This window comes from Carya illinoinensis, chromosome 7 (genome assembly GCF_018687715.1).
Source record: "Carya illinoinensis cultivar Pawnee chromosome 7, C.illinoinensisPawnee_v1, whole genome shotgun sequence".
Classification (NCBI taxonomy): domain Eukaryota; kingdom Viridiplantae; phylum Streptophyta; class Magnoliopsida; order Fagales; family Juglandaceae; genus Carya; species Carya illinoinensis.
In genome coordinates this window covers 42,441,659-42,454,043 of record NC_056758.1, presented here as the reverse complement: position 1 = coordinate 42,454,043, position 12,385 = coordinate 42,441,659, and the positions used below count along the sequence as shown (strand labels likewise).

The following is a 12,385-nucleotide window of genomic DNA, read 5'->3' as shown; positions in this document are numbered from 1 at the left end:
CTTTTTAAAATGTTAAAATAATAATAATATTAAAAAATAATATTCTAATATATTTTATTCAATTTTTAATTTAATCTGTTGACACAAAATAGTAAGCGATGCAAAAAAATAATAAGCGACACAAATAGTTGGGCTGACAATCTGATCTGTGGTTGCATAAGCTTTTTATCGTTGAAATGACATAGACGGAAATGATCAAATGTATATTTACAACTAATTTTGCAACCGCTGCGATTTGTAGTTTTCAGTGGATTTTTACCGTTGGGAAAGCTCTTTTGTGGTGATTCATAATTCCATCGGAAATATTTATTTGCGCAAGACTATATAAAATCAAAATATCGTCGGAAATAGAAGGTTTATCTCGCCGGATCTAAAAATTGTCTTAGGGATGGTTGATGTGGTTATTACTTTCTGATCAATTCAAGATCGGAAAACGTTCACTGTAATCTGTTCTGTTTTATTCCTCTTTATCCTTTTAAGATATTTTTGTTCCCAAATAATCAACAAATATTATAACATATAATTGTCTCAAATAATGAGCATTATCTGTGCAGGCGTTACGAGTCAACAATATTTTGAGGCGCCGCTGATGACAACGTTACTTACAGAATATTTATTTCTTTCATAAGTACTATATTAATTCATAGATAATACAATAGCGTGGAAAAAAGACCTACTCGATTAACATAACGTACGTTAAATATATTTTTATGGGAATTGATGATATCACCGAAACACGACTACATAAATATATAACTGATCAATCGGATTAATTAATACAAACGAAGACCATTGACCTTCATGTAAAAGACAAAGTGCTGCTGCTTAATTACGTTTAATTTTTTTATTGAATAAAATATATCATCTAAGCTTATGACGTACGTGTTAGAATAATATATACCTTATTAATTGGAATTAATATTTGTATCTACATGATTTTGTATGTATATATATATTATATGAAGTACTGCATGTCACATGCACACCCCTATTCAGTGGATATGATCAACAGCATGTATTCATGAATTGATCAGCAAGAAAACCATATCCATTGTATATATGAAATGTCTATATATGCATGTTTATCATTTATATATTACATACTTTATCTATATCATAATCATAATTATTATTGTCTGAACTTAATTGTCATGAATCAACCTGCTCCAAATTAATATTTACTCATTTTCATGTGTACGTTTTGCGTTTCAATCGATATTTTAGAACAGCTTCTAGCTAGCTGCTTCTGAAAGCATATATATATTATTGTAATATCTGGGGCCATTTAAATTTTAAACATAAAATTAATTGACATACGAAAGGGAATGTTACAGGGAAAGTAACAAAATCTGCTAGCTTAAGCTACTTTGGATCTTGTAAACAGCCAGTACTAGTTTTATACCTCTAGTCAGTTAATTTACCCTCCAACTCCAAGTGCCAGCCTACCCTAGTTGAGCCCCCCCCCCCCCCCCCCCCCCCCCTAAATTAGAGTGTAATGGTGTCACTCTTACTTGTCCTGCGATTAGATCTAACTAAGATAATCGGCAATTTGGTTCTATCTCAATGTCAACTTGTGAACCATGCCAAAACGTAAAAGAAACCCTATCTTAATTGTAACAGCTAGCCATGCATACGATATATATAATATAATACACATATGTGCGCTTAATTACATCTAATTGTTTTATCGAATAAAAATATATCATCTAAGCTTATGACGTACGTCTTAGGTATATGTATAATATATAATATCTTAATTATTATTAATTGGCATTATTTCTGTCTACATGATTTTGTATATATATATGACGTGGCGCCCTATTACCATATATGTAATATGGTTGTCTGAACTTCATTTTCTTGAGTGGACCCTGGTTTTAAATATTTTCATATTTCCATGTGTTTTGAATTATATGATTCTATATGTTAAGAAGATGCGTAACATGATCATAAAAGCATATCTTCTTTAGACTTTGGTATTATATGCTGTGGTCCATCTTTAAAACATGAAAATTGACAGGCATTTATATACATATATATATTGCTTAGGAAATACCGATCGATCGAGATGCTTAATTAAGCTATATAAGTGGGATCTTAATTGTAATTAAACAGTGGTGTAGCTTCTGACAGTCATCAATGATTACTTTACTCTCCAACTGCCCCATCTCTGTTATTAGGTGTAAGATTCCAACCGGCAGTTTTGTCTTATCTCATAATAGTCAACTTGATCAGATCAACTGCATGTGCACCATGAAGGAAAGAAGGAAGCTGCCTTCTAACTGACAGACATAGGCTACATGCATTATTTATATGAGATCAAAATTTGTAATAATGCGGCAATCAAAAATGGGTTCAGATTCTCAGATTCAGGTTCCAGTCATCAAGCTGATCTCAATGGGCTCGGACTTGGATCGAGGAAGTGAAGGGTGGCACAACTTGTGCATGAGAGTTCGAGAGGCTTGTGAAAATTATGGATGTTTCGAAGTAATCTGTGACAAGATACCCATAGAATTAAGAACGGAGACTTTCTCAGCGGCCAGACAGCTTTTTGACCTTCCTGTGGATGCCAAGCAGAAAGGTGCAAATCCAATGAAACCTTATCGCGGCTACATTGGACCGAATTCTTCAAATCCCTTGAATGAGGCCTTTGCAATTGAAGATGGCTCTAACTATGATTCCCTCAAAAGCTTCACGGAAGTAATAAGGCCAGTTGGTAATGACCAATTCTGGTGAGAATCATCAGTACTCATCACAAGTCATTTTCATGTTCGATCAAGAACTCGAAGTTCGTACTACGTACCAGTATAAAGTACTTATATTGAGCCTAATTAAACTAAAAATAAAAATAAAAAATAAGGTTGCTCTTTCTTTCTGTATATTTAATCTTTTATAATGCATATTGCATGCATGTTGTATTGCTTTCAACAGCCAGGCATTTTCTTCTACGGTTAAGTTGCTGGACGAGCTGGAACATATACTAGAATTGATGATTCTTGATGCTTATGGTTTGGGGGAGAAAAATAAGTCAATCGTGGAATGCAAAATTACACTACTAAGGCTAATGAAATACAAGGCTCCCCCATCAGGAGAATCTATGGAAGGATTCGTGGCTCATACTGATAAAGGATTGTTTACAATCCTCTGTGAAGATCAAATTTCAGGCCTTGAAGTTGAGACCAAGGATGGGCAATGGATTAAACTGTCTCCATCTCCTAGCTCCTTCGTCTGTTTTGTTGGAGATTCTCTAATGGTACAAGTACATATAATTCTCTACTCTATATATATTAATCAGCTTGTTTCCTTAAGTGGCATTAACCCAGACGTTACAAAATATATGGGCCAGATAAAAATATTTCATCATGTTTGATAGTGGGTATTGATCGATCATTTTGCAGGCATGGAGTAATTGCAGAATGCATGCCGTAAAGCACAGAGTGACAATGGGTGGGGATAAAGACCGTTATTCTTTCGGAGCTTTTGCACTTCCTGTAGATGGCACCATTGTCAAGGCACCAAAAGAGTTTATTGATGAAGAACATCCCCAAGTTCTTAGAGAGTTTGACTTCGCGGATTATTTGAACTTCTTCATGAATTCAAATTTCGAAGTTAAATGGGCCAAGCTCCCAGAATTGACGATTTTCGCATTTGCAGGGATATTATAAATTGAACTGCCAATATTCGCGCAGTACTGTGATACTCAGTTTAAAGCATGTATGCATGCATGATGCGTGTAACATATATATAGCGCTAGTAATTGGCTAAATAAACTGGCCATACTACGGACTTATTATAAGCATGAGTAAAATAATACTAGCGGCTGGCATATGGTGCTGCTCGATCAGTTTTACAAGGATGTAACATGTATAAAGGTGGTCGGTCTAATTAATAACAGTAAGAATAAGTGTGTGAGTCTCGCATAAGTTCTCTGAAGAGAATTGGGGTCAGTGGAAAAGATAAAAAAAAAAATTTATATATTTTATAATATTAGAATTCACTTTTTTATGAAGAACCTAGCGAGCTAAGATTGCCTCTTGGTAATATATATACTTATTTCAAAATCACAATCTACCGCAAACACACATAGTACTCCACGATAAGTTTCAAATCACTACTTCAATTCTTCATAGTTCATTGAAACCTCCATATTTGATACATAAGATCTATCCATATCATTTATACATATACACAGCGCAATCACAAAGCTTTATAAATACAATCATGACTCCACAAAACCACAACCATATATCACTACAATATTTAGTATTAATTCACATCATCCGGCTACTACAATCTCCCCTACATACAACTTAAATTATAAAACATGTTAATGGGCTTGCTGTCAATATAATTCTCCACCCAACTAAAAGGCCGTTTTAAAAAAAAAGGCTAAATTGAGTTTTTGGAGTGTGTTAATTATACTAGTTGTTCATGTGTCCACTTATCATTATCAAAAGGTTTTGTTCAGATTGATCTTGAAAGATAAGAATTTGAATTCCATGCATGAGTCAAACCGTAATGCAAAACACTCGAACTACAAGCAAGAAAAATACTTATTTGTGGTGAGTTATTTACTACAAATGGAGGGTCAAATAGTCTCTCTTAAAGAGTGGGCCGTATCCACAACTGTGAAGGCCACGGATCAAAGGTTAAAGGCCCGTACGTGATCCGGTGATCAAAGGACCAACAACCTAGGCGTGCCAATACGATATTCGAATCTAGCTGTCATTAAATACTGATTAATGACATAATAGACGAATAATCTCCAGCGGGATATACGCCCATAATTCCCACCTGGGATATTAATTCCCTCTAGCATAACAGTTGATTGAGATGCCTAACGATCCGTAACCTAACAAGGATCAATAGAATGTTGTCTAACAAGCATTCTCATCACATGACCAATCCATATAAATAAAGGTTAAAGAAAAAGCATAAGGTAACTTATGATCACCTTGAAATTTTAAAATATTCTGATCCAGAGTATGTACTGACTTAGCTAGACATCGGAGGTGTTCGGCGGCCGGCCCACACACACAAGCCCACTTACCTTCTGATAGTAGATACTGGAGATCATTGACAGTGATATGAAATATGTCCGCAACAACAAAAATGATCATTTTCTACCAATATGAATTGAATCTCATTGCAAGTAGTTATAATTCTTGCCATAAATAACTCGTCATAAATATTGCTCCTCCTCCTCCTCCTCCTCCTTCTTCTTTTTTTTTTATTTTATTTTATTTTTATTTTTATTTTTTTTTAATTTTATTTTTAACTTATAACGTTGTTATATCAATGAGTCGTTGGAGGGAATTAGAAGAGCAAGTGTCTGTGCTATTCGTAGCAAAGATTCATTTGGGTACGTATCCGAAATCATTCTTTTATCAAATATGATCAACGCATAGCTAGGATGTATTAATCATGAATTGATCGATCAGCAAGAAAACCGTAACCATTATATATATAAAATGTTTATGCATGTTTATCATTTATATATTGTCTGAACTTGTCATGAATCAACCTGCTAATGTAAAATATTTACTCATTTTCATGTCTTTTTCGTTTCAATCTATATTTTAGAATTCAGCTTTTGCTTATAGAAGCATATTTTTTTTAAAAAAGAAATGATCATTACAGTCGTGTGTAAGCGCCGCATAATTATTTAAAAAAAAAATAAATAAATACGAGATTCAAATAAAAAAATATTAATTTTTTAATTATAAATTTCACTTATTTTCAAAATAATTATACGATGCTTACATATTTGACAACTGTATAACATTAGTCAATTAATTAATTTACTCTCCAAGTCCCAGCCTACCCTAGTTGGCCCCCCTTTAAATTAGAGTGTTATAATGGCGTCACTCTTACGTGTCCTGCGATTAGATGTAAGATTCCAATCGGCAATTTGGTTCTATCTGTGTCAACTTGTGAACCATGCCAAAACGTAAAAGAAACCCAGCTTAATTGTAACAGCTAGCCATGCATTCGATATATAATATATATATATATATATATATGTGCCCTTAATTACATGATCTAATTGTTCTATCGAATAAAAATATATCATCTAAGCTTATAACGTACGTCTTTGATATATATAAAAAATATTATATCTTAATTATTAATAGGCATTATATCTGTATACATGATTATATATATATATATATATATATATATGACGTGGCGCCCTATTACTATATATATATATATAATATGGTTGTCTGAACTTTTCTTGAGTGGACCCTGGTTTTAAATATTTTCATATTTCCATGTGTTTTGAACTATATGATTCTATATGTTAACAAGATGCGTAACATGATCATAAAAGCATATCTTTAGACTTTGGAATTATAATATGCTGTGGTCGATCTTTAAAACATGAAAATTGACAGGCATTTATATATATATATATATATATATATATACTAGGTGGGAGTAACGTGTAAAATACGTTTGTCTAATTTTATGAAATGATTATTTGTAAAAAATAATATATATTTTATAGAAATTATTGATGTCACTTAATAATTTAAGGCATATTGGAGAAAATAAAAAAAATTAGTTCAAAGTATCATATAATCCAATACATGTTTATAACATTTATAATTTTAGCAAAAATATATACGAAAAATTTAATAAAAGTCTAACACAAATGGTAGTTCAAAATATGTGTCGTTTGATGTTTGTATTATAATTTATCAATTTATGTCATCCTGTAGACAATCAATAGAGACAACATTGAAATTCTTATTTTGCTGTTGGTTGAGTCGATCAGGGACAACATAAAGTTAAAACATAATCTTTTTATAAAATTTGTGGTATAATATTTTCTATATATAGCATATATATAAATCATAAAATATATTTTGAAATTGTTGGCCGAATTTACTCTTTCTTGATTAGCTCAAGGATCACGGTCTTTGTCACGTGCCTATCATAGCAAGCTCACATATGGAATATGACTTAGCGGAAGCTACGTCCTACTACCATGGAAAAAAAAATACTTTGATTAAATACACTTATATTATATATTATATGAGATTTTTAAATTTGAAATACTCAATAATTTGAGTTAATGAAACGTATAATACACGTATATTATATTTAGGGATTCACGTCTTATGCACCTAATACATGTGTATATGTTAAGGAGAAAGAGAAAAATATAATAACTAATCTTTAATTACTTATTATTATATAAACTATTAAGTATTATAATTATTGAGATTAATAAATCATATAACAACATTGAATGCTATCTCTCTCAATATTTATGTCTTCATTTTAAGTGTCAAACCGTTAAAACAAACGGTGTTAACTTTAACGGAAAAATAAGAAAAACCGTTAAAACAAGATTTTTCGTTTTATACACACTTTTTATATATAGAAGATATATATTGCTTAAGAAATACCGATCAATCGAGATGCTTAATTAAGCTATATACGTGGGATATTGTAATTAAACAGTGATTTATTTTGTCACTTCAATCAATCGGTGTTACGTCGTGAGTTAGCTGCTGATAGTCATCAATGATTAATTTACTCTCCAAGTCCCTCGTCTGTTTTATCTCATAATAGTCAACTTGATCAGAAGTACTGCATGTACGTGCTCCGTGAAGGAACGAAGGAAGCCTTCTAACTGTAGATTGGCATAGGCTACATCATGCATCTATTTATATGAGATCAAAATTTGTAATAATGCGGCAATAAAAAATGGGCTCAGATTCTCAGATTCAGGTTCCAGTCATCAAGCTCTGAGTGGTCTCGGACTTGAATCGAGGAAGTGAAGGGTGGCACAACTTGTGCAAGAGAGTTCGAGAGGCTTGTGGATGTTTCGAAGTAATGTATGACAAGATACCTATAGAATTAAGAACTGAGACTTTCTCAGAGGCCAGACAGCTTTTTGACCTTCCTGTGGATGCCAAGCAGAAAGGAGCAAATGCAACGAGACCTCATCGTGGCTACATTGGACCGAATTCTTCGAGTCCCTTGAATGAGGCCTTTGCAATTGAAGATGGCTCTAACTATGATTCCCTCAAAAGCTTCACGGAAGTAATAAGGCCTGATATTGGTAATGACGAATTCTGGTGAGAATCATCAATACCCATCACAAAGTCCTTTTCATTTTGATCAAGAATTATGTACTAATAGTACTTATATTGAGCCTAATTAGGCTAGAGTAAAATTAAGCTCGCTCTTTCTTTCTGTTTAATTTTTTTTTTTTTATGCATGCATACATATTGTATTGCTTTCAACTGCCAGGCATTTATATCTATGGTTAAGTTGCTGGACGAGCTGAATCATATACTAGAATTGATGATTCTTGATTCTTAAGGATTCGGGGATAAAAAAGAGTCAATCGTGGAATGCAAAACACTACTAAGGCTAATGAAATACAAAGCTCCCCCATCTAGAGAATCTATGGAAGTACTTGTTGAATCCAAGGTTTTAAGTTTCGTGTAATTATATATTTACACATAAATTTTGATGATAACAAATAAATTCAAATAATAAAGGAGTTTCAAGTTCAAGTTGTCTACACAATGGAGTCAAGCACATCAAAGAACCAAGCATGAGTAAGAAGGGAACAAGTTCACATTAAAGTCATAGACTAATGTTGTAAATCTTTTAAAAATTCGAAATTAGGATTAAGCCTTAAAATTAATATTTTATCATAAAGTATTAAAATACATTTTCAACATGTATATGGATATTTTGAAAATTAAATTTGAAAATTATGAAAGATGATTGATTGTCATCTTTCACATATGTATTACATGATTAAAGGTTTGAACTTTGAAAATATTAAAGATAATTGATTGTTATCTTTCACATGTGCATGTTTTATTTGAATATTTTCAAAAGTGATTGATGCCTTTTTTTGACTTATACAAAAGGTAAATGTTTTTGTTTGAAATTTTTGAAAAGTAAAGTGTGCTCCTTTTGTCATATGCAAAAAGTTAAAAAGATTAGATTTGAAAATTTTGAAAAGTAAAGTGTGTTCCTTTTGTCATATGCAAAAAGTAAAAAAATTAGGTTTGAAATATTTGAAAAGTAAAGTGTGCTCCTTTTGTCATATATCAAACGTAAAAAAATTAGGTTTAAAGTTTTTTAAAAATGAATGATGTTGTTTTTGACAATTGAAAAAGAAGAACCATTTATTTGAATTTTTTAAAAAGTGAATGATGTTATCTTTGACATGTGAATATTTTTAAATTTGAATATGAAGTGTAACAGCCCGCTAGAAATTTAATTGTGAAATTTCTATTAACTTTAAGAACCTCGTGAAAACCCCATAAGTTTTCACGAATCCATTAATCATATAGGTTTTTGTCTAACTACATAGTTAGTGTTATTATTTACTATGGTATCAGAAGTGTGTTTTTGATGATTGGAAGATGTTTGTTGCAAAATTTTGGTTTAAGCATGAGTTTTGAAGTTGGAAGGAATTGCAACAAAAATAAAGGGAAATGACCTATGGATGTTTCAACCATAGTGTGTTCTTCATAGTTGTGTTTTGTTTTAAATTTTTCTGGGTTGATATTTAAGTTTAGGATAAAATTTACATGAGGAATGTAAATTTTAGAAACTTTTAGAGTTAGTATGCAAAATCCTTAAGTTATGGGTAAAACGGTCATTTTCCCACATGTAGAGAGTAAAATGAAAATTTTACTCTTTAAGTTAGTATTTTTCATATTTCAAATTATTAGTGATTTAGTTCTAACTTTTAGAATCACTAATTACAGTTCCTCGTGATCGCACTTGAAGTTTTATAAGAAACGCGGAGATCGAGGTAAGTTAGCTTTTAACTTACTAGCAGTCTACTGTGTATGTGTGCTAAGTAAAAGAATTACAGTGTATGTATGTATGTTATCATATATGTCATGCCATACCAAGTTATCATGTAATTGTCTATTATACAGAATTTATTCTGTCATCAATTTTTTTCTGTTACACAATACATTCTGTCATGTATACTATACATTACAAATATGTCATGCTAAATATGTTGTTTGTTATATGTTATGCCATGTTACGAAATGTTATTATCTCAAGTTGGTTATGTATTTCAAATTATGTTCAAGTCACGTTATGTTACGTCAGAACTTCAGTCCTTTCATATTCCAGTCACGTTTCATCTTGAGTATATTCAGTTTATGTAGAATACATGGGGCCACAACAACTGTGGAGTATGTATTTAACTACAATTGTGATGCGTAAAATACATGGGGCCACAACAACTGTGGAGTATGTATTTTTCATATTAAGTCAAGTTTTTGTAGAATACATGGGGCCACAACAACTGTGGAGTATGTATTTTTAATGTTAAGTCAAGTTTGTGTAGAATACATGGGGCCACAACAACTGTGGAGTATGTATTTACACGTAGAATACATGGGGCCACAACAACTGTGGAGTATGTATTTTTCATGTTAAGTCAAGTTTGTGTAGAATACATGGGGTCACAACAACTGTGGAGTATGTATTTTTAATGTTAAGTCAAGTTTGTGTAGAATACATGGGGCCACAACAACTGTGGAGTATGTATTTACACGTAGAATACATGGGGCCACAACAACTGTGGAGTATGTATTTTTCATGTTAATTCAAGTTTCAGAGCAAGTTCATGCTAAGTCAAGTTCAGTTCATGATTCAATTTAAGCTATGTCAATTATGCTATGTTGTACGCTAAGTTATGCTTTAATTACTTATGAATTTGATTATGCATTTATGCTTTTACTGTCATACATGCATCATTAGTCTGTATGGAAGTTTTTTGTTAACTTGCTGAGATTTGTAATCAAATCTCACTGTGGTAGTCCCAACTACCATTCCCCCCGAATGGTAGATCTTGTTACAGGACCTGAAGGAGGATCAGGAGCTGACCAACTAGACACAGTCGACTGAACGACGGTGCGTCGTTAATGTTAATATAGTAGTTAAATTACTACTTGTACGATGGAGTTGCATCTCCAGTACTATTGGATCATAACTATTTTGGAATAGTGCTGTGATCTTAGTTATTCAATGGATCTTTATGTATGAAGTATATTTCAAGTATTGGGATATTTTCAGTTTGGTGCATAGTATTGCTAAAAAAAAAAATTATCCGCTGCGAATATTGCATAATGCTAGATGCATGTTAGGATTATTGCATCTTATATGTCATGAACGGGGGCAGGTAACCTTGTGTTGCATGTCTCGACGCTTCAAATGTCCGTCCGATCCCAAACGGAATTTGGGGGCGTCACAGGGTGGTATCAGAGCAATACGTCTCTGGGCAGTAAATCCACATGTCCTTAAGAAATGCACCAAACATTAGACTTGAAATTTTAGTCGTCAGTAGGCTTGAATTTCTTAAGGTATAAAGGGTAGTATGTGGTTGTAATATATATACTCGTGTGTTTCAAGAAGGGACACATGACTCGTGATAGAATATTTCGGAATCCTAAGGGAGATAACAATCAAGAGGATCAGAATTTCCCGATGGATGAAGAATTAGTTGAGGTAAACATAGTTAACGTTGATCTGATTGCAATTGATGGTAGTATTGCATTATTGTTATTTTGGAGTAGGTCAAGTCATTGGAGTTGGTAAATTGTACATTGTTTGATTCAAACGAGTCATTGTTTCTATTAATTGTGATGCTTGAGAATTCAGCTTGGAAGCTAAATTGTTACCCTAGTAGTAAGAGTAACAATTTTCATTAGAAGTATTATTGTTCATACCAATGTAGATATAGAATACCTTTTAGTAATATGAGAAAGGATATGTAGGATTGATAAATGGTATTCCACATATTTGGAGAATTGTTTTGATTCTGAGAATACGATAGAAATTGTGTTTGGAAGAGTAATTTGATTAGGAGAAACTTTAGCCTTGGTAGGATTTATTTATGATAATAGTATTACCACGCCACCAGTAAATGATTTCTGACAAAGCACTATTTTTATGGATACATAGATCGGTCTTCTTTTGAAGACTATTATATGGAGAGTAAAATCTTGGTCTTGAGGATTTATGTGAACATTAGGAACAAATCATTTAGAGTTAGAATAATTGATAACTTATGATGGATAGAAGAGTTATGACAATCATAAGAGAGAAAGTTTCAAGTTTAAGTTATTAACTGGTCAGTTATCAAAGTACCACCTAGGAAGATGACTGATTGTTGCGATTATAAAGAAGTAAGTTAGTCCTAGACCAGTAGAACTCCTTGAGGTTTTTATTAACTTGAAGATTACTGAGAGTTTGGATATGCATGATTAAATGCATATTTATATGAGTCATTGGATCATGTCATATATATGAAAATCCCTGAAAGAAATAAAATGGAGTACATAAAACATATACCAGAAGATAGAAACACAAATATGAA

The 12,385-nt window shown here is 32.2% G+C and overlaps 1 protein-coding gene across 1 annotated transcript; it reads left to right on the top strand.

Moving 5' to 3' along the window:
- The first annotated feature begins 2,343 nt into the window (after nucleotides 1-2,343).
- Nucleotides 2,344-3,908, top strand: LOC122317238 (probable 2-oxoglutarate-dependent dioxygenase AOP1). The gene is made up of 3 exons (XM_043134213.1): nucleotides 2,344-2,732; nucleotides 2,932-3,253; nucleotides 3,399-3,908. Exons 1-3 carry the CDS (start codon nucleotides 2,350-2,352, stop codon nucleotides 3,663-3,665), a joined length of 972 nt encoding a protein of 323 aa, XP_042990147.1. The 5' UTR covers nucleotides 2,344-2,349; the 3' UTR covers nucleotides 3,666-3,908.
- The last annotated feature ends 8,477 nt before the right edge of the window (nucleotides 3,909-12,385 follow it).